The following is a 20,672-nucleotide window of genomic DNA, read 5'->3' as shown; positions in this document are numbered from 1 at the left end:
CACAGGGCTTCCCCAGCGGGCAACGCAGGGGCCGCACTAGGGGTAGAGGCAGTCCCGCCAGAGGTGGTACGCCACCCAACAAGCAGTGAGGTTCCGCTTCAGGTCCCCTCCCATGCATCCCCAGTTGGGGGCACATTTCCACCTTCACCCACGCATGGGAGGGGATCACTTCGGACAGATGAGTGCTGTCCACAGTGTCCGGAGGATACTGCATAGAGTTGCTAGGGCGCCGCCACGACCATCCTCCGCGACAGAAAATACACTCGCTGGAACACCAAAGGATCCTCCTCGAGGAGATTGCCTTTCTGCTAGCAAAGGACGCCATAGAAGTCGTCCCGCTCAACCAGGTAAACGGGGGTATTTATTCAGCCTACTTCTTTGTGCCAAAAAAGATCTGACAATGCACCCAGTATTAGATTTGCACCCTGCAAACAAGTATGTCAAGCCACAAAAATTCTGCATGACTACACTACTAGAGGTAATCTCCCCTACCCAAAAAGGGGATTACATGGCAACATTGGATATGAAAGATGCCTATTTTCATATTTCAATGTTCCAAGCGCATAGAAGATTCTTGCGTTTTCAAGATAGACAACCAGCACTACCACAATTCAAGGTGCTGTCCTTCGGAATAGCCTCAGCTCCAAGGGTATTCACCAAGGTACTGGCGGTGGTGGCGGCGCACCTACGCAGGGAGACAATCCCAGTGTACCCTTACCTGGACGACTGGCTCATTACAGGGGAGTCCCCCCCACCCCTCTAATTTGCAGACTAAACATCCAAAGAACAATCAACCTCCTCTTCCAATTGGGCTTCTCAATCAACAAGAAAAAATCAAGCCTGGTGCCAAGCACCTCAAAGCAGTTCCTAGGAGCTGTCCTATATACCCAAGAGGGGTTGGCGTTTCCATCAGAGGAAAGAATTCGAAATGTGTTGCTGCAAATTCTTCAATATCGGGCTGGTCGCCAAATAAGGGTGTGCAAAGCTATGCGTTTGCTAGGCATGATGGCATCTTGCATTTACCTGGTTCCCCACGGGCACCTGCGACCCATGCAGGAATGGTTGGCGAAACAGTGGTCTCAAGCAAGCGGTCAGTGGGACGATATAGTGGTCATTTCGCCAACACTAGTACAGAGTCTTCGCTGGTGGACAAGAGAGAATCTTAGGAAGGGGAAGCCCTTCTACGATCCAGAGATACAGGCCTTTGTCACAACAGACGCCTCCCTGGCAGGGTGGGGAGCCCACTACCTTCACCACACAGCTCAGGGTCTCTGGTCTCACACAGTGGCCAAGAATCATATCAATCTGCTAGAGCTTCTGGCAGTATTCAGGGCGCTTCAAGCTTTCGAGCCCCACCTGTTGAACCTGTCAGTGCAGATCTTGACAGACCGCACAACAGCAATGTTTTACCTAAACAAGCAGGGAGGGACTCGTTCGCCAAATCTTTCCAAGCTTGCCCAGAAAATGTGGATCTGGGCACTCAGACAGAACATCTACCTGTCATCTCAACATGTTCCAGGGGATCTCAATTCACTAGCGGACGCTTTGCGCAGAGATCCCCTCCCAAGAGAACACGAATGGTGTCTACACAGAGAAGTCGTAGAAGACATCTTCTCACAGTGGGGTTTCCCCACTATAGACCTATTCACCACAAGTGAAAACAGACAATGCCCAGACTTAGCATCCAGGTTTCCCCAACCAGGCTCCAAGGGGGAACACCCTGTGGACGAACTGGTCAGGGATGTTTGCTTACGCTTTTCCACCACCACCTCTAATGAGGAAGGTGGTCAACAAGATGCACAAGGAATCGATGATGCTCATCCTAGATGCTCCCATGTGGGCGAGACAACCGTGGTTCCCACACCTGCGCAGACTAGCAGCGTGCGAACCCATCAGACTCCCGTGCTGGTACAACCTACTATCCCAGCACCAAGGCCAAACAGTGCATCCTCAACCCAGCTCAATGAACTTGGCAGCATGGCTCCTGAAGTCAGAGTTTGGACACCTCAACTTACCACAGAGGTGCATGGACATCCTAAAGGAATCTAGGAAGCCAAACACTAGGCACTGTTATTTTGACAAATGGAAAAGATTTGTTATCTGGTGCCAGAATAGACAAATCAACCTGGTTGATTGCACTCCTTCCAGTATTGTCACCTACATGCTCCACCTGCTGGAGGCAGGGTTGGTATTTAATTCACTTAAGGTACACCTGGCGGCTCTGTCAGCCTACACCACCTCCCATAACAAGGTTTCGTGGTGGAAAGTACCAGTGGTTAAAGCTTTTATGGAAGGGGTAAAAGGACTCCACCCTCCAATTTCTAACCCACCACTGGGTTGGGACCTTAATGTGGTGCTTGCTAAGCTCATGGGGCCACCATTTGAACCCATGCATAAAGCCAGTCTTAAACACCTAACCTATAAAACTGCCTTCTTAGTAGCCATTACATCCATAAGAAGGGTCAGTGAAATTCAGGCTCTGTCAGTGCAGGATCCTTTCTTTACTATTCATAAAGGTAAACTGGTTCTACGTACACACCCTAGGTTCTCGCCTATATTTATTTCTAAATTCCACGTTAACCAGTCCATTGAGCTTCCGGCTTTCTTCCAAGAACCCAAGAGCTCGGCTGAGGTGAAACTACACACTCTAGATGTGCGAAGAGCAGTCCTCTACTATGTAGACAAGACCAGGCCGCTAAGAAAAACAGACCAACTGTTTGTCTCTGTAGCTACAGGCAAAAAGTGAGATTGTGTCTCTAAAGGTGCCATCTCTAAGTGGATTGTTAATTGTATCCAGCTGTGTTACTCCCTTTCAGAAAAAACTCTGCCTTTCACGCCAAGAGCCCACTCTACAAGAGGCATTGGGGCCACTCTGGCTTTCATTGCAAATGTCCCCCTTGACACCATTTGCAAAGCAGCTACTTGGAGCTCTATTCACACTTTTACTCAGCACTACTGCATTGACACTCATTCCAAGACCGATACCCAAGTGGGACAAGCGGTTCTAAGACATCTGTTTGCTCCGGACCCTTCTCACATCCCACCTCCTTCTAATACTGCTCGCTAATCTATGCACAGCATGTGATATAAGCAGATTCCACAAGCCTCAGAAGGGATACATTACTCACCGTAATCGTATTTCTGATGCTTGTATCTGCTTAGATTCACATGCGACCCACCCTTCCTCCCCTCTGAGAGAAGGCGCATGGATACTTGTAGTCTTATCTTCCTTTATCTGCTTGGATAATCTGTACTCGCGCTACTCCTCATGCTACCTCATGTCAAAAAAAATACAATCTGAGGGTCCTACACACGTGAGGGATCATGGGTACAGTGGACATCACACTAGGGATAGTATTACTGGCAAGCCCCTTGTCGACGCCCATTTTCGAGTTTCGAAAAACAAATACTCTGCAGCTTCCACTAGATGTCGGCCTATGCACAGCATGTGAATCTAAGCAGATACAAGCATCAGAAATATGATTATGGTGAGTAATGTATTATATATATATATATATGTGTTGTGATCACGCGCACAGATATTTTGCACTTTGGGAGAGCCTTACTGTAATCGCTTTTTAACCTTTTTTGCCACTTTGCAAAGCATAAATAAAGACTATTTTATTTTCAACTTTGATGTCCGGACCTTACTATTTTTGGAAAAGTGAAGAGTGCTACTCACCCTGCCTGACGTTTTCAGTGCTTTGAAGATAGATACTCTAGTTTTGTCAAAGGTTAGCCAAAATCCAATCAATGTAGCAACAGAGAGCAGACAAGGCTATTCTCAGGAGCGTGTGAGTGGGGCAAGCGGTCAACAATGAGGACACACAGTGAAGCACACAGTAATTCAACTTGAACAGGAATGTACGAAGCTACTATATTTATTCTAGGCCCAAAACACACACTAAAAAAAGAAAAAAGCAGGTGATATCACACAACTCCAATAAACATATGTACAGTCATCATAGGTTATTAAAATGCATTAATTGACTTAAATCAATAAAGGTCGGTAAGTAAGTGATGCAGTAAAATGGAACCAAGTCACAAGAAATATGCCCTAGATTCAGAAGTTCAGTCCCTATGAAAAGTGGGACCTTGTGCCCATAGATCACAATGCTTCTCCCCAGAATGTATCTGATGCAGGTAAAGTACGTGTGTTGGTGAATGTGCAAAAGAAGTAATGCAACAAAGTGACTGGTAAGTAAATAATGTGTTCTTACCTTTCAGGTTCCACTGCCCAGGGTATGACAACCAAAAAGCAGTGGAATAGAAGGATACGAAGAGACTTGTTCTCATTGTTATCCTATAGAGGACCGGGGGTGGAGAGACAAATGCTTTGTATTTACTTAACCCTCCTGACTCCGATTTTCCCAGAGGACTGAATGGGTTGACTGGAGGCTGCTGGAGGTTGGTTGCAAGGATTATCCGGGTCGGGCCCAGGAACAGAGTGCAAACCTTGGCGATGGAGAAATGCAGAAAGCACCAATGCAGACCTTCAGGACACGTCATAGGATAGGGGAAGGCGGGTTCCAGTGACGGCCATGGCACACAGATGACAGCAGGCATCCTTCCAGTCGCGGTTTTAGATGATCTTCCAGAGCAGGATCCCTTGGGAGGCTGAAATTTGAGAGGAAGGCTCTAAACGCAGAACAGCGACGGTTCTAGCAAGGTAGCCCACTCGCGAGCTAGTCAGTCCACCAGGTGGTCCAGGGACACATCCGAAGGCTCAGGACAGCTGTATCCTCAAGAACTCTTCAAGACTGGTTTAGTCCCAACGGTTGAAGTCCCTCTCGGGAACGTCGCAGATCAGATAGTCCAAGAGGGCTTCACCAACCAGATGCAGGAAGGGATGCTAGGCCTCTTCAGGAGTGTTCTTTGGTTCTTAATTTGGCTGTTCTTCTAGACAGGTTCTTGGCGCCAATACTGATCTAGTGAAATTGCTGCAGGAGTCCTCTTCTTAACCAAAATCCAGCCTGGTAGTGAGTCCAAGACCCCACTGGTAAGGATCTACATCATGCAAACTACCAGCAGTGGTCCAATCAGGGACCAACGTTGGTTTCAATTATGCCACACACCTAGACTCTCTGGCAGACAGTCCCTCCCACTTCCTGAGCCATGCACAGAAAGGCATCACTAGCACGCGAAAGCAGCAGCTTTCCCAGGCAAGTGCATGGCCTTATATGGGATATTCTGACCTAGCAAGGCAGCAAGAAGGCCAAACAACAACATAGCCCAAAAATAATGAAATCTCTGGTGGCGTAGCCATTTTAGGGCACTGCCTTTGTTTAGAAGCCACACGCTGTAAACGCGAATGCACACACTAGAAATCGGAAGGAAATGATAAAAATATAATTGCTGCAATGACCTTGTCTTTAGGCACATATAAATGTAGCCAGAAATGCCAAGTATGAAAGACTAGGGTGATACAAAAGTATCCACATTGCACTGCATTGTAAGATTGTGTGCAATGTTAAAATGTAAAGTGTAAAATTGAAAAGGGAAACCTAGCTTCCCAGTACTGATAGTCTGAAGGACTGATCAGTTTCCCCAGAACAAAATGAGCAAAAGGACAAGGAGTGAAACTGAAGGCTTCACTTCCCTGTACAAAGTCAGGACAGGTTCAAAAGTAAAACAAAATATTTGGGGGTACATGGAACTATAGAGGAAGAATTGCCAAAAGATAATTCTTTCCAAACAGCCTTGATAATACTGTAACAGGACCCCATTAGAGCAAATTACTCTCTTATCAACAAGAGGTAAATACAACAGTTCACTTTTATTATAATAGCATCACTTCACACCAAGTAGTTCTGCAGGAGAGTCTTTTTTCTGGTTGTGTTGCTAACGGGGACAGTCAGAAAGTCAGCCTCTCATTTCCACCTATCCAAAGATTAATCAGGTGGTTTTCTCTTTTTTTTGGCGGCATTCCTGTTTTTAAAGGAAACTATGGAAACATGACTGTTTCTCACCAGCTCTGTGAACTGGTACAAAAGGTGATCAAAAACGATGAACTAAAGAATGTATAGTAAAAGTGATCACATTGGCCTTCTAGATGTTGGGAGGCTTAGGGTTATATAATAATAATAATAATGGGTTAGGATTTGGTTGGTGGTATGCTGCAGATGCCTCCTTTGACGATTTAACGTTGTAGTCTACTTCATTTTCTGGCTGTATACACAATGCACCTCCCAGACCTGGTGAGGACACTGCCAATGGGTCGTGTTTGTGAATTTTTGGATGGCTCTGTGAATGAAGTGCTCAAAAGAATGTAGAGGTGAAAGTGTGGATTGGACAAGGTAGCCCTGGATGAGAAGTCTGCATCCTACTGGTTTTAGAGGTATAAACTAGAGTGTTGTCCTTTTTCGAACTAATAATTGTTTCTTTTTTTGGCATCCTTTTGCAGGGGATCCCCATCAGTTTGAGCAAAAGTTTAACTATCGTAGGCCCATGTATCCAATCCTGAAGTACATGTGGGGGCAGGATTCGTACCGGAAAAGCATCAGGGTGAGAAACCTAGTCAATGTCTTCATGTAGCCTTCTGCATTCTAGGTACTATTTTTGAGGGCATGGACTAGATTGCGTACACACAGTTGGGGGGAGATAGTCTGCTATGGGCTTGGTTTGTAACCTACAATGTCTGCCTGTACGCTGGTGGGGAAAAAGACGCTACATCAGCACAATACTTTTTTTTTCCTGATTGGAGCCTGTAGACTTTGTCTGAAAATGTAGCACTTGTCTGCAGAAGATTCAGTTAATGGCTTATGTCACTGTTCGCTATGTACGCGACTTAAACACACTGGTTCTCCCCTACTCCATTTAAATGATGTTGATGCCACAGCAGAGTCCCTGCTTTCTAAGAGTGTGCTTTACTATTGCAGGAATTGGCAAACTATGCTTCAGAGAACCTTGAGGCCATGAACCCTCCACTCTTTCTACGCTTCCTTAATCTGCTCATGAATGATGCGATCTTCCTGCTGGATGAAGCTATCCAGGTAAGGGGTGACCATGAGACCCCAGGTCCCCTGGCTGTGCTCTTGTCCAAACAGACACGTGTTACCCTCCCTTTTTATTTTTTTAATGTCTCCTTGAATGCTGGCCCAGTGATAGGAGCGGTGAGTTATGCTAGCTTTCCGTTGCAATCTTTCATAGATTTACATGCATTTAGGAACTTTTCTGAAGCTTGCTGGAAGATCCCTATAGGATATGAATCCACAGAACGGTTTTGGAGAACTGAAGCTATGCTTGTATGGACTGCAACTTCAGCACTAGTTGCCCTCGCGAGCGAGGTTATTGTTTGATCTGAACGTTGATGGTTTTTCAGGGCCACTACTAGTGTAGGGGTCTGGGAAGCTAATCTTCGTGTACCTGCTAGGTTTAACACAAACTTCTAACCAAAATCACTTGGCGGAGTGACTGAGCAGTAAGACATTTAGGGTAAGGAAATCAGGAGCTAGGTGTAAAGTACAGTGAACATATGCAACAGAGTATCAAGCAATAGCTTGCCCACTTTGGTTTAAGTATCAGAAATATACTTTTTTCACAATACAAATGCATTAAGCTAGACTACTACAAGTAAGTAACAACCATATACAGATATATGCAATCACAGTTAAGGTGTCTAAATGGAAGACAATTGAAAATTGATAAAATTCAATGCAATACTGTTACAAGAACTACATTGATGGGAAAAGAGGTTAGTGTAGGTATCATAGGCCTTATAAAATTATAAAGCAACACCAACACACTAAACCTCATGATTCCAACCCTCACCTACAAACGTGTTCAACAAAATGTCCGCTAAGTAACCAAATTGTCGGTACTTTGAGTTAGATGTAATGGGCAAATGTTTTCTCATTTGAAGCAATATGCTCAATACAGTAGTCCATTTCTTTAGATAGTGACACTTTTCTTAGTATAGGGATCATAGGTGTGTTGTGTATTAATGGGCCTCCGACAATCCTGGATGTTTAGAAGGACCCCAGACAAGATTCTTACACCCAGGTTCCACCACCCAAAGGTAGGCCAAAGATAGCTGCTATGCAGGAATTTATGCTGCATAAAACTGAATTAGGTCCACAGGGACACAGAAACAGGTATGTTAACCAGTGCCTTGGACTATGATTAGGACAGACAATGGCAGTAGGTAAGTCTAGGCCAAGGCCATTGGGAACAACTGCAGTCACTGTTGGTTGATTTTATTTGACAACTTTTGCAGCACGGTTTGGCAGTAACTGTCCTAAGGATTGCTAGGCTGGACTTGGGTTGAAGATGAAGGGCCTCTGCTTCTGGTCCTGTGTTGATGAGAGCCCACGGGATGCTGCATTTGGGATGAACAGTCTTTGTGACCCACCCTTTGTGACCCAACAAAGTGTCTAGAGGCATGAAGACAAAGTACTCAAGCTCTGTGGCTCTCTGCCAAGAAGAGGAGCCTTTCTGAAGCCTAAGGTCCAGGTCCCATGATGAGGGTGCACTGAAAGACTCACTAACCCAGGCTGTGTGAGATCCAGGCAAAGACCTTCAAACGTGGCCACCGGCTTCACCTAGCTGCCCTCACCACACACTCTGCAGTTAAACACTCTCCTGACATCCGTCTGTTAGGGAGAATTCTCAGAAATGTGCTAATTCCCTTCTACCTTAGAGACCCCAGCTCTTTTTGCTGGATTTTAGGACTTTTCATTTCTAACCTGGAGAGTGAGACCTTTTTCCCACTTTCACATGTATGTTTCTGTGATTTTGACTTTGGAGTCTGACAAACGCCATAGGCATCATCTTTACATGGTGACACACAGCACCTTCAGTGCAGTGGCACAGGGAAGTCTTAGATTTTCCAAAGGTTTAAATACCTTCTCTTGGTGAAACTACTGTTTCCAAGCCAAGAGCAGTGAAGTGAAATTGACTTTACTTACATGTTTCTAACTTTCTAGACCCAGCACACACTATCTTACAATACGGTGCTGGAGGGGTTACTTAGTATCCCCTTTGTCTAGTTTCTCATGTAACATGTTTGTTAACCTTTCTACAATTAATGGCTGTTGGCAGTGGTTTACTTTTTACTACCATTGTGTGTTTCTATAGCGGGCTGCGTTCGCAGCTGCAGTAAGGCACCCATGGGTGCCCATTTTGTCAAAATGGCCACGGTCTTGTTTTTTCACCATTTCTTGTTGGAAAGGTCCTTCCTGAGATTTACTCTGCGCGCCAAACCAGATTTGGTCCCTTTGTTCATTTTGTCTTTGGCATTATTCACAAGTGAAGCCTGCCTCTGGCTCCAGTATGTGTGGCTGGGGTAGGAAGTGGGGGAGGTGCCCGAAAATCCCTGTGCTTAATCCCCTTGTTTACAGGAATGCACTCAAGGCTGATTGGCTGGCTGGCTGGCTGTCCTTGGAGGACAACCACCCTGCTGTGTGATTGACAGCTAGGCTGAAATGAATGGCGGAAACCTGCATAAAAAGGCGAGGCTTTTGCCTTGGAAGGCACTGTCGAACGCTGCCGAAGGAATCGAAGAAGAACTTGGAAGAGAAGCCTTATGCAACTCCTGGACCGTTGGTTTTCCCAGTGAAGCCCTGCTGCTGTGCTGAAGCTCCGAATTTGCTTGACTAGCGCAGCCTTGCAAGGACGACTTCTCCCCTTGGGTTGGTGGGACCAATGAACCTCAAAGTGAACTCATCTGGACATCCTCTCGGAGCTGGCTGTACTTCCGCTGCTGCTGCTGGAACCGAAGTGGCAGGGAGAGGAACACCAGATCGAGTGCATGCCTTTTAAGTTAGACCCGAGCGCCAGGAGGCTCCTCCGGACTTCCCTGAAGCAGGACTGACCAAGCCTGAGCCACCTCAACAGAGTGCTGGACCCCAGAGGGGAGGCTGAAGTGGTATCTGATAACCGTGGTGTTGCTATTTGCTATAGACGCGAGGAGCTGAAACCGTGATGTGCTGCTGACCTTCCCATTGCAGTACAGGAGTCCCGAGACGTCCCCACGACTGAGGCCCAGGAACAACAGGATCTGCAGAGCTGTACAGGAACAGAAGCCAGCTGGAACCATTTCTTCTAACCAAAGGGGATTTACCTCTTGTTGTGTAACCTTGCTTGTTCTCAGTTGGGACTTGTCTTGGTTGCTTTTGCAGAGTTGCTTGCAGCTTTCTTTCACAAGCCTCCCAGCTTGTGGCCCTTCTGTGATTCTTTATTTCTACAAAGACTTCTAAAACATTATGCAAGACTTTTACTTATCTACAAGAACTGCTTCAGTTCACCTAAACCTTTGTTCAATTGACATTGGCTGGCCTGGCTCCCTGAAAGACTCTTTCTTACCTCTGACTTTGTCTTTTACCTCTCCTCCTGGAAAGGGTTTGATTTACTTTGCATTAGGGGTTTAAAAGTACTTACCTGCTTCAGAATAGTTGTGTAACCTGTTTTTTATTCCCAAACCCCTTTCCTTGACACCAACTCAGTGTTGCTCTAAATGTACCAGTGATATATTAATGTCCACAGTGTCCTAGCTATTTAAGTCACCTCAGGGTGTAGGAACCATCTGTGTGCCGTCTCAAATGGGTACTTGCCGATTTAGAGAAACCAAGAATTTGTATTTTGAAGTGTATTTGTGTGTTGCTTATATATTGCTCCCTTCTGAATAAGGCTTATTGAACTGACTGTTAAATTAATAATTGTTAAATCAAGAAACCTTGAGTGTAAGAGTTTGTTTGAATACTTGTCACTGTGAATCTCTATGTAAAAGCCCTACTGCTCACATTGACCCCTCTTGAGAAGTCTGTCTGCTCAGCCACACTACCAACCTGTGTAGTACAGACTTATACCAAAGGTTGGGTTCCTATTTCCAGGAGGTCAAGGTTGCTGTAGTCGTCCAAAGGATACTCCACACAATCTTGCCTAATAGTCTCCTCCTTGAAGACATTGACCTTGATGTTCTCGCTCTCACTGAGACTTGGTCCACTGCCAGCTCTGTCACTGCTTTTGACACACTCCTCCCTGAGAGCTACAAGTTCCTATCCAAGCCCAGGCCGAACCGGTCTGGTGGGCGAGTGGCCTTGATCTTCCCTGTATGGGTCCCTGCTACTATCATTCCTACTCGGACTGCCTCTTCTTTCGAATGCCTTGGCTGTGGCTTGGTGTCTCCAACACTTTTGTTGACTCTCGCCATCATCTACAGGACCCCTGGTCCTATCTCCCTCTTCCTCTTGGAGTGGTCGGGCCTCTTCTCTTCTTGCCTCCACCTCCAAGTTTCTCCTCCTCTGAGACTTCAATATTCACTTTGACTCTCCTGACTCGGCCACTGGGCTCTTTTGCAGCCTCTGTGACTTTCTATTAGGCAAGATTGTATGCAGTACCCTTTGGGTGCAATACAACAACCCTGACCTCCTGGCAATAGGAACCTAACCTTTGGTATAGGTCTGTACTGCACAGGTTGGTAGTGTGGTCGAGTAACTTGGCTTATCTCAAGTGGGGTCAATGTGAGCTGTAGGGGAGTTACACAGAGATTCACAGTGACAAGTATTCAAATAAACACGTGCACACACGTTTTCTTGATTAAACAATTATTTATCAGTCAGTTAGAATAAGCCTTCTTCAGAAGGGAACAATGTGAAACAACACACAAATATACTTCAAAATACACACTCTTAGTTTCTAAATCCGCAAATAACCATTTGGATGGCATTCAGACACTTCCTACACCCTCAGGTGATTTCAATAGTTAGGGCGCTGTTGACATTAATTTTTCACTGTTGCATTTAGAATATTCTTGAGGTGTGTTAAAGAGAAGAGGTCAGAATAAAACAAGTATTCAGTTATTCTTAAGCAGGTAAGTGCTTTTGAAATAACCCCCCAATGCAAAGTCAGTTAACCCTTTCCTGGAAGGAAGGCACAACACGTAAGAAGAAGAGAAGTCATTCAGGGAGCCAGGCCAGCCAATGTTAAGTTAGCAAAAGTCAAGGTGAACTGAAGCACTTCTTGCAGGTAAGTAGAAATTCTTTCAGTGTTTAAAAAGTCTTTGCAGAATAGAAGAAATCAAAGTAGGGCCACAAGCTGATTAGGCATGCGAGGTAAAGAAGCTGTTAGCAACTCTACACATGCAACCGAGACAAGTCTCCAACGAGGACAAGCAAGGTGGCACAACAAGAGGTAAGTTCTCTCAGATTTTACAGTACCTTTAGGTTGACGAAAAGTGCAGCAGATAGCTTCTGTTCCTGTGCAGCTTTGCATATCCTGGTGTTCCTGGGCCTCAGTCGTGGGGACAAGATGAAGGACTTCTGGGGACTCCTGCACTGCAATGGGATGGTCACCGACCGCAACCGGCAATCCTCAAACAAGTGGCACTTCAGTGTTTCAGCTCGTTGCGTCTACCGCAAATAGCAACACTGTGGTTCCTGGCTGTCGAGATGGGCTTTCCTTGCATCTGGGGTCCCGCACTCTGTTGAGGGGGCTCAGGCTTGGCCAATCCTGCTTCCTGGGAGTCTAGAGGATCTTCCTGCAGCTCTTGGCCAGCTAAAAAAGCAACGCACTCGATCTGGTGTTCCTCTCGCTGGCTATTAGGTTCCAGCAGCGACTGCAGTGGAAATTCAACCAGCTCTGAGAAGATTTCCAGGTGGCTTACTTTGGAGTTGATTGGTCCCACAAACTCAAAGGAAGAAGTCTTCCTTGCAGGGGCTTCTCTGTCGATACAAATGTGTAGTTTTAGCACAGCAGCAGGGCTTCACCGGGCAAACCAATGGTCCAGGAGTCGCAGCAGGTGCCCTCTTCAAGTTCTAATTCGAATTCCTTCGTCCAGTGGTCGACTCAGCCAAGACAAAAAGCCTCATCTTTTTATGCAGGTTTCTCCCATTCATTCCAACCTAGCTGTCAGTCACCCAGCAGGGTGGCTGTCCTTGCCGGACAGCCAGCCAGCCAATCACCAAAGCGTGCATTCCTGTCTCATAGGAGATTAAGCGCAGGGAGTTTGGAGCACCTCACTCGCTTTCTGCCCCCGCCAAACACCCTGGAGCCAGAGGCGGGCTTCACTCGTGAATCCTGTCAAAGCCAAAACAAACAAAGGGACCTAACCTTGTTTGGCGCTCAGAGTAAACAATGTTCACAAAGAAATGGCGAAAATCTCTGTTCAATAGGTTCCTACCTATGGAATGGTCTCCCTGCCCCTCTCAGGCTTGTCAGATCTCCTTAAGTTTCGGAAGCTCCTCAAGGCTCTCCTTTTCTCTACTTCCTTCACTCTCCCCCTACCCTGCTAACTCCCCCGTCTGCCTCAGTGACCGGCTACCTGGTTCCCTTGAAGTACAGGGCACCAGGCCTCCAGCCCAGTCCACCCCTTCCTTGCACTTAGCATGTGGACTTTCACCCCCTGCACCCCATGCAATCCCTTGCACTTGCCCATCCCGCCTCCCCTTAGCATTCCCCTAGCCCCTGTGGCCCTCTTCTCCTCCCCTTCTCACTTGCACTCTCTCCTCTTTGCGCTGCACTTCCTTTCCCACCCTAGCACTTTGCATTTCGTGCAGACCGGCACAATCCAAAAGTCACAAGGCCTAGTAGGACCATTATTGTTATCTTCTCCCTTGTTTCCACCCACCCTTTTCTTTTTTTTTTTTTTTTTTTACCATTGGCACCTTGGAACACCATTTGTTGTATAGGCGCCTTACAAATATCCAATAAATAAAGAAGTCATCCCCACTCTGGAAGCCAGCTACAGGCCCACTACTCTTCTGGGCAACGATCACAGCAATGTAGGACTAGGAATTAATTGGGCCCACTAGTTCAAGAGTACAAGGGACTTTAGTAGGCGCCCCCTTTTGAAGAAGGAGCAGAGCTTCGCCATGCAGTCGTTTGCTTGGACAAGGGTTGTCCCAGTAGCAGCTTGTAGCAGCACACTGGACTCTTGTGCTTCTTATTCTTGTCTCCAGTGGTTTACTAGCTGAATTACTTCACACCCACTGTTCATATACATACATTTAGCCTGGGGAACCCTAGCCCACCTATTGTGGGACCTACAACATTCAAATTCTGGATGGCAGTACATGAACTCGGATTTGGAATGTGTGTTAGGGCTGTCTGCCACCTTTTTAGCCACCCCAAAACAATTTCCACTCAAGTTCAAAGGATAATTCCCCGGCGCTAACAAGAGTAACAAGAGTACGTGAACACAATGACCATATACTGATGTATCCTACCCCTCCTGGGAATAGGAGAGCCAACAAAGACTGTGACCCTAAAAGACCGGGCTTAATCAACAAGGTTAGCCCTTTTGCCCACCGCAGTGGTAAAATGGCTATGTTCGAGTTATAAAGAAGAGGTCCATCTAAACAGTGTGTAAATATGGTATCACGGCCACCAGCCTGCAACATTAAACCTGGGCATAGAGGCCCTGAAGTAAAAAGAGAGGGGAACTAGGTCAGCCTTAAATGGGGGGGGGGTGGTAGTCTCTCCCTGTTCTGGTAGTCTTAAGGACTCTCCAGTGTATTTGACATATTCTTATCCTCCCTTGCTCAAATCACATCAGGATCATACAAACCGTCAACGTATATACTCTTGGTTCCTATTGCCAGAGATGGGGAAATTGCCAAAAATAAAAGCCTTGTACTCAGAGGTTGGGTTATTTTGATATGTGTAAAGGGATTCACTGTGCATTTATGTGAAATCAGTGGTACTCTACATAAATTCAGTCCTTGTGGGCTTTCATATGAAATGCTTTTCTTCTTGTTCCTAGTACTTGAGTAAAATTAAGATCCAGCAGATCGAGAAGGACCGGGGGGAATGGGACAGCTTGGCCCCAGAGACCCGACGGGAGAAGGAGGCCAGCTTGCAGATGCTTGGACAGCTAGCCCGATTCCACAACATTATGTCCAATGAAACAATTGGGACTCTGGCCTTCCTGACCTCGGGTAAGATATCTGGAAACTTTCTCAACTTCATAAGAGTCGCGCTCATCTTTTTGTCCCCTGTCGAGAGGATTCTCAATACAGAAGGGTTATGTTCTTCCCTTCCTCATAACTGGTAACAGCAGTTCCTTTCAACAGTCGTGCTGTTACCCCTTTGCTTCAAATGACCTCTTCTCTACTACATGAAAACATCCTAAAATTATAAAGCAGTCCTAATATAGTAAAAGAAAATAGTAGTGTTAAATCAAAATTCCTATTTTTGATAGTCTGGCACCACTGTTTTACGTCTCCTGAACATTGTGCTTCGAATGGATTGTGTCCTCCAACGTATTCCTCATCTATGACATGTGATGTCCACAGCTGTGCTGCTTCTGAATTTCTTTTGGCAGAGGGCCTCCTTGCGTCGATGGTGTCGGGTCAATGTGCCTCAGAGGCCTTCGTCGGGGGTTACGTCATCGGATGTTATAAGTAGCAAGCACGGGACCCGAAGCCTCTGTCTGTTTCCGCAAATGTATTTGCGTTGAGAACTCGGTGCGCCTCGTGTCTTCAATTTTGTATTGTACGATTGTCTTCTTCCTCCACCCTGACGACCCTGCAGTCTGGCTTCAAGAAATGTCAGGACTGCGGGTCCAAGATGTCCATCACAGACCCGCACCGTATCTGATTGTGGTGCCTGGGTGAGGACCACGCCACGGACGATTGCACGAAGTGCCAGTCGTTGACTGCAAAGGCCTTGCGGGAGCATAAGGGGAAATTAAAGGTAGGCTGTGTTTCCAAACCCTGTAAGTCCAAATCAGCTGGTAATGTCAACCGACGAGTCTCCTCGTCGGAAGAAGTCCAGAATATCTAGGTCCCGGAGTGGTTCGCGCCACTCGTCCTCTTCGTGGAGGCAGTCCCAGAAGCAGCGTCACCGTTCGCCTTCCCCGTCCTCTTTGGATGACGGATACCCAAAAAAGATGTTGTGCCCCACTAAATCCTCTACACCCGAGGAAAGGGAGGCTTTTCGGGAGAAAATGTTACCCATTTTTCAGTCTCGCAGCACAGTTCCGTGCGCGCCTTCGGTTGAAACCGGCAAGGAACGGTGTCGGTCTGATGCACGTGTGCCCTCAGGCCCGGGCATTCAGCGCGATAAACATCGGGATCCTTCAAGGTGCCGTTTCGGACAAGGCTTCAGGGGATCGCCAGAGACATGCCAGGTCCAGGTCGCAGTCTTTGTCTCCGACGAAACCGTTGAAGCCTGAGAAGCTGTCGAAGAAGGTGTCGACGCCATCAGCGCCATACCTTTCGAGTGAGTCTGTTAGGGCTTTACCTGGGGTCAGACCTTCGAAGCCTTTGAATTCTTCAGCGCCTTTTTTGACGCCATCAGCGCCTGCTGGGTACTATTTGCCGTCGAAGCCCCTGCGTCTCTTGAACCTCCAAGGAAGGCTCCTGCTAAATCTGTGAAGCCTATTCCTGATAAGAGGTGCACTTCTCTCCCTAGGAAGGAGTTTTTCCAGTCTCTCCAAAACTTTTATGAGGAAGATGATGATGATGAGAGGTCTGATGGGGACTTTGTTCCTTTTGGTCTGCCTTATGGGACGCCTAATGCTCCAGAATGTCTAATTGACTAGTTCAGTCGGATTGAGCATATGCGTCAGTCCTTACATGCCGCCAGTGGCCTCGACACATCTCCTAACATGGAATTTGGGAAACCCGAGCCTGGTGAGCATGTTGAGTCCTCCTATAGGAGACTGATGTTGACAGTTGCTGAGTACCTGGCTTGGTCCAGGCCACAGGTTTAGTATGATCAGGATGATCTTACAGACATCTTAGATCAGAGTCTGTCCACTGACCCGGTGTTGCCATTTCATGTGGCCTTACAAAAAAGGATGGCTGCTACTTGGACTTCCCCCGAGTCTATTCCGGTAGTTAACAAGTCTTTGTCAAGGAAATACTGCCCATCCAGTAGCGACCCCAGCTACCTGTCCACTCACCCTACTCCAGAGAGTTTGGTGGTTCAGGCGGCTACGGCCACCTCTAAGCAGGCAGCATACCTTACCATCCCTCCGGATAGGGACGATAAACGCATGGATGGATGGGCGTGCAAGGTATTTGCTGCTGGGAGTATGGCCATGAAATCGGACAACGCCACCTGCGTCTTGGCAAAATTTTCGCACACTCTGTGGAATTGTATTTCGCTTGCGGCTGAGCATATTCCCGAAGGGGAGGAAAGGGATGGCTTTCTTGCTATTGTGAAAGATGGCAAGGATGCCATGTGTGAATCCCTTCAATCTGGGTTGGACACTGCGGATTGTGTTGCAAGGTCCATGGCTACAAGCACCGTCATGCGCAGATTTGCATGGTTGCGGAAGTCCGGTTCTGCACTCGATGTGTAGGCCCGTCTTCTCAACATGCCCTTTGACGGGTTGTATCTTTTTGGCAGCAAGGCTGACGAGAGTCTTGAAAAGTTGCAGACCTCCAAGGCAGCCACCAAATCTTTGGGCGCTGCTGTCAGACAACCTCTGCCTTTTCGTCCTAGGGGACAACAATGGAGGGGTGGTTCCTTTCGCGATTTCTCCTCATTTGAAAAGGCGAAGGGAATGCCCAGTCAGAGGGGCCTCCGTAGAGGCACTCGTGGTGGACGAGGTAGGGATGCCAAAGCCGCTCAGGCAGCTGCCTCTTTGCCTTCCGGCACTGCTGCTGCCGCTTCTAAACAGCTCTGAGGCCATGACTTATGGTTCTGCGGTTGGGGGGCAGTCTATTGGAGTATCTCGAAGAATGGCAAGCCATTACTTCAGATGCGTGGGCTCTGGATACGATCGCCCACGGTTACCGCCTTCCTTTTCTCCAATGGCCTCACGACAATTCACTGAGGAAACACTCTTCGAAGGTTCTGGATCCGCTCCTGTTACAGGAGATTTTCATTCTGCTGGAGAAAGACGCTATAGAACCGGTGCCTGTGGCGGAGTGGAACAAGGGTTGGTATTCCCCTTATTTTTTGATACCCAAGAAGGAGAGGGGACTGAGACCCATCTTGGACTTACGATGCTTGAACAAGTTCCTCAGGAAGGACAAATTGAAGATGGTCACTCTTTCTCAGATCCTTCAGGCCCTCCAATTTAAGGATTGGTTGGCATCATTGGACCTGCAGGATGCTCATTTTCATGTGCCGATCCATCTCAAAGCACAGAAAATACCTCCGGTTCGCAGTTGGCAGATCCCACTACCAGTTTGGGTTCCAGCCTTTCGGGCTCATCTCGGCCCAAGGGTCTTCACCAAGCTCGTGGTGGTTGCAGCGCATCTCAGGAGAGGGGGATTCGCGTCTACACCTGCCTTGATGATTGGCTGATCAGGGCGTGTTCTCCCGAACAAGCCTTGGATCATCTCAGCGTCACCTGCCAGTCCTTTCACAAGCTGGGCTTCTCCCACAACTTCAAGATGTCTCATTTAACACCATCCCAGCGGCTCCAGTACATAGGGGCTGTTTTGGATACCTCCTTGAGGATGTGCTAGCCACCCAAGGTGAGGGCTCATCGCATTCTTCAGATGGTCACAAAATTTCAACGAGCCCAGAGTCTTCCGGCTTTTGAATTAAGGTTGCTCGGCCTCATGGCATCCTGCATTTTTCTGGTGCCAGAGGCCCGCTTGAGAATGAGATCCCTTCAGTGGCCTCCACGGACTCAATGGTCCCAGTTCTCGGGCAAGATGTCGGATCTCCTTCATGTTCCATTTCCGGTCTCACAGAACCTTCTGTGGTAGGCCGATGAGACAAATCTAATGAAAGGGGAGCCTTTATGGTGGCCATGGCTGGATGTCACGGTTGTGACGGACGCTTCCCTGACAGGGTGGGGAGCTCATGCTGACTATCTAGCCATCAGCGGTCGTTGGTCTCCATTGGAGTCCACACTTCACATCAATCTTTTGGAGCTGAGAGCCATCATGCTAGCGCTGAAGCCTTTCCTGCCGTCTGTACGGGGGAAGAATGTCCTGATAATGACGGACAACACGGTGGCTATGCATTACCTCAAGAAGGGAGGGTGGTGTAGGATCGCTACTTCTGTCCAGGGAGGCAATGCAGCTCTGGTTCTGGGCAATGAGCGAAGGTATGTCCCTTTCAGTGATTCATCTAGCTGGCACAGAGAGCATGGCGACGGACGCTCTGAGCAGGCAGAGCGCGGTCTCCCACAAGTGGGAGTTAGCTCTGGAAGTCCTTCAAGCGATCTTCGCCCTTTGTGGAACCCATCGGGGGCAAACGGGAAGTGTGAAAGGTACTGCTCAAGGGAATTTCCTCAGGGAGGAGCTCTAGGAGACGCATTTGTGATGGAGTGGCTCGTCCCGCTTCTGTACGCTTTTCCTCCAATCCCCATCATCTCAAGTTCTCAGGAGGTTGCGACGGTTCGGGACCCGCATGATCCTCATTGCTCCGGATTGGGCCAGGAGAGCGTGGTACCCAGACCTTCTAGACATGTCCATCTACCCTCCAATGCGTCTTCCCCAAAGAGAGGATCTTCTCTCGCGAGAGGAAGGTCGGGTTCTCCATCCACAGGTCAAGAGACTCAACCTTCACGCATGTTTTCTGAGAGGTTGAGATATAGGGATTGGGACCTCCCAGATGACGTGATGGAGGTGTTGCTTTCGGCTAGGCGACCTGCAACAAAGTCCCTGTACCGTTGCCATTTGAGTAGGTTTTGTAAATGGTGCAGAGGAAAGAATGTGGATCCTTTTCTGTGTTTTATTCCGGAGGTACTCACCTTACTTTCTTTGGCCCACAGGGGTCTTCAAGTGGGCACCATTAAAGGTTATTTGGCAGCGCTGTCTATCTTTAAGCGCTCTTCAGAGGAATGTTCTTATTTTAAAATTCCACTGATCACTCAGTTTTTGAAAGGGCTCACAAATGTGTTCCCGACGTCGCAGTTTCAGGTGCTGGTCTGGGACCTTAATTTGGTTCTAAACTTTATGATGGGTGCTCTGTTTGTACCCTTGCACTCTTGCCCTTTAAGGTTGGTGTCCCTTAAAACGGTTTTCTTAGTTGCAGTTACATCTGCTAGGAGAGTGAGCGAGTTGCAGGCACTTACTTCTAAGCCACCCTTTACTTTGTTCCACAAGGACAGGGTTGTACTGAGAGAACGTCCGTTATTCCTCCCTGAGGTTGTGTCTGAATTTCATTTGAGTCAGAAGGTGGTACTCCCCACTTTCTACCCTATTCCTCATCCTAGTAAGAAAGAGGAACGGCTTCATAGGTTGGATCCTAGAAGAGCCTTGAGCTTTTATCTATATAGAATGGCAAAGATCAGAGTGGACGACCAGCTCTTTGTGGGGTATACTGTACCCCGTTTAGGATAGGCTGTTGCGAAGCAGAGCTTGTCTAGGTGGATTATCCTCACTATTTCAGAAAGCTAACAGTTGGCTGGTAAGGATCCTCCTGCGGGTTTGCGGGCTCATTCCACCAGGGGCATTGCTACTTCGACAGCCCTCCTGAGGGGGGTGTGCCGGTGAAAAATATCTGTGACGCTGCAACGTGGTCTTCTATACACAGGTTTGTCAAGCATTACTCCCTGGATACTTCCCATGCTCAGGATGTTGCCTTTGGTAAGGCAGTGCTTTATTCTGCCATTTAATTGGGTATGTCTAAATTCTTTTCCCTCCTCCAATCATTTTTACTGCTTTGGGAGTCTGTCCTAGATGTGGAATACGGAGGACACAATCCATTCGAAGAACAAGTTACTAACCAAACTGGTTGCGTTCTTTCAACTGGATGGTCCTCCAACGTATTCCTCATCGTCCTCCCAGCCTACCCCTCGCAAGAATTTACCATGCCATTAC

At 47.5% G+C, this 20,672-nt stretch overlaps 1 protein-coding gene across 4 annotated transcripts in view; it reads left to right on the top strand.

The window, feature by feature from the left end:
- The window catches only part of UBE4A (ubiquitination factor E4A), a 915,337-nt gene that overhangs the window by 678,764 nt on the left and 215,901 nt on the right, over positions 1–20,672 (top strand). For all 4 annotated transcript variants that reach the window (XM_069614443.1, XM_069614440.1, XM_069614441.1 and 1 more), the window contains 3 exons: positions 6,404–6,504; positions 6,879–6,992; positions 14,699–14,873. In XM_069614443.1, the coding sequence (XP_069470544.1) occupies positions 6,404–6,504; positions 6,879–6,992; positions 14,699–14,873 (390 nt within the window). The remainder of the gene's footprint in view (positions 1–6,403; positions 6,505–6,878; positions 6,993–14,698; positions 14,874–20,672) is intronic.

Source organism: Ambystoma mexicanum, chromosome 9 (assembly GCF_040938575.1).
Source record: "Ambystoma mexicanum isolate Mex_15411 chromosome 9, UKY_AmexF1_1, whole genome shotgun sequence".
NCBI classification, from domain to species: Eukaryota; Metazoa; Chordata; class Amphibia; order Caudata; family Ambystomatidae; genus Ambystoma; species Ambystoma mexicanum.
Note: the sequence above shows the minus strand (reverse complement) of the source record. Positions and strands in the feature narration are given on the sequence as shown.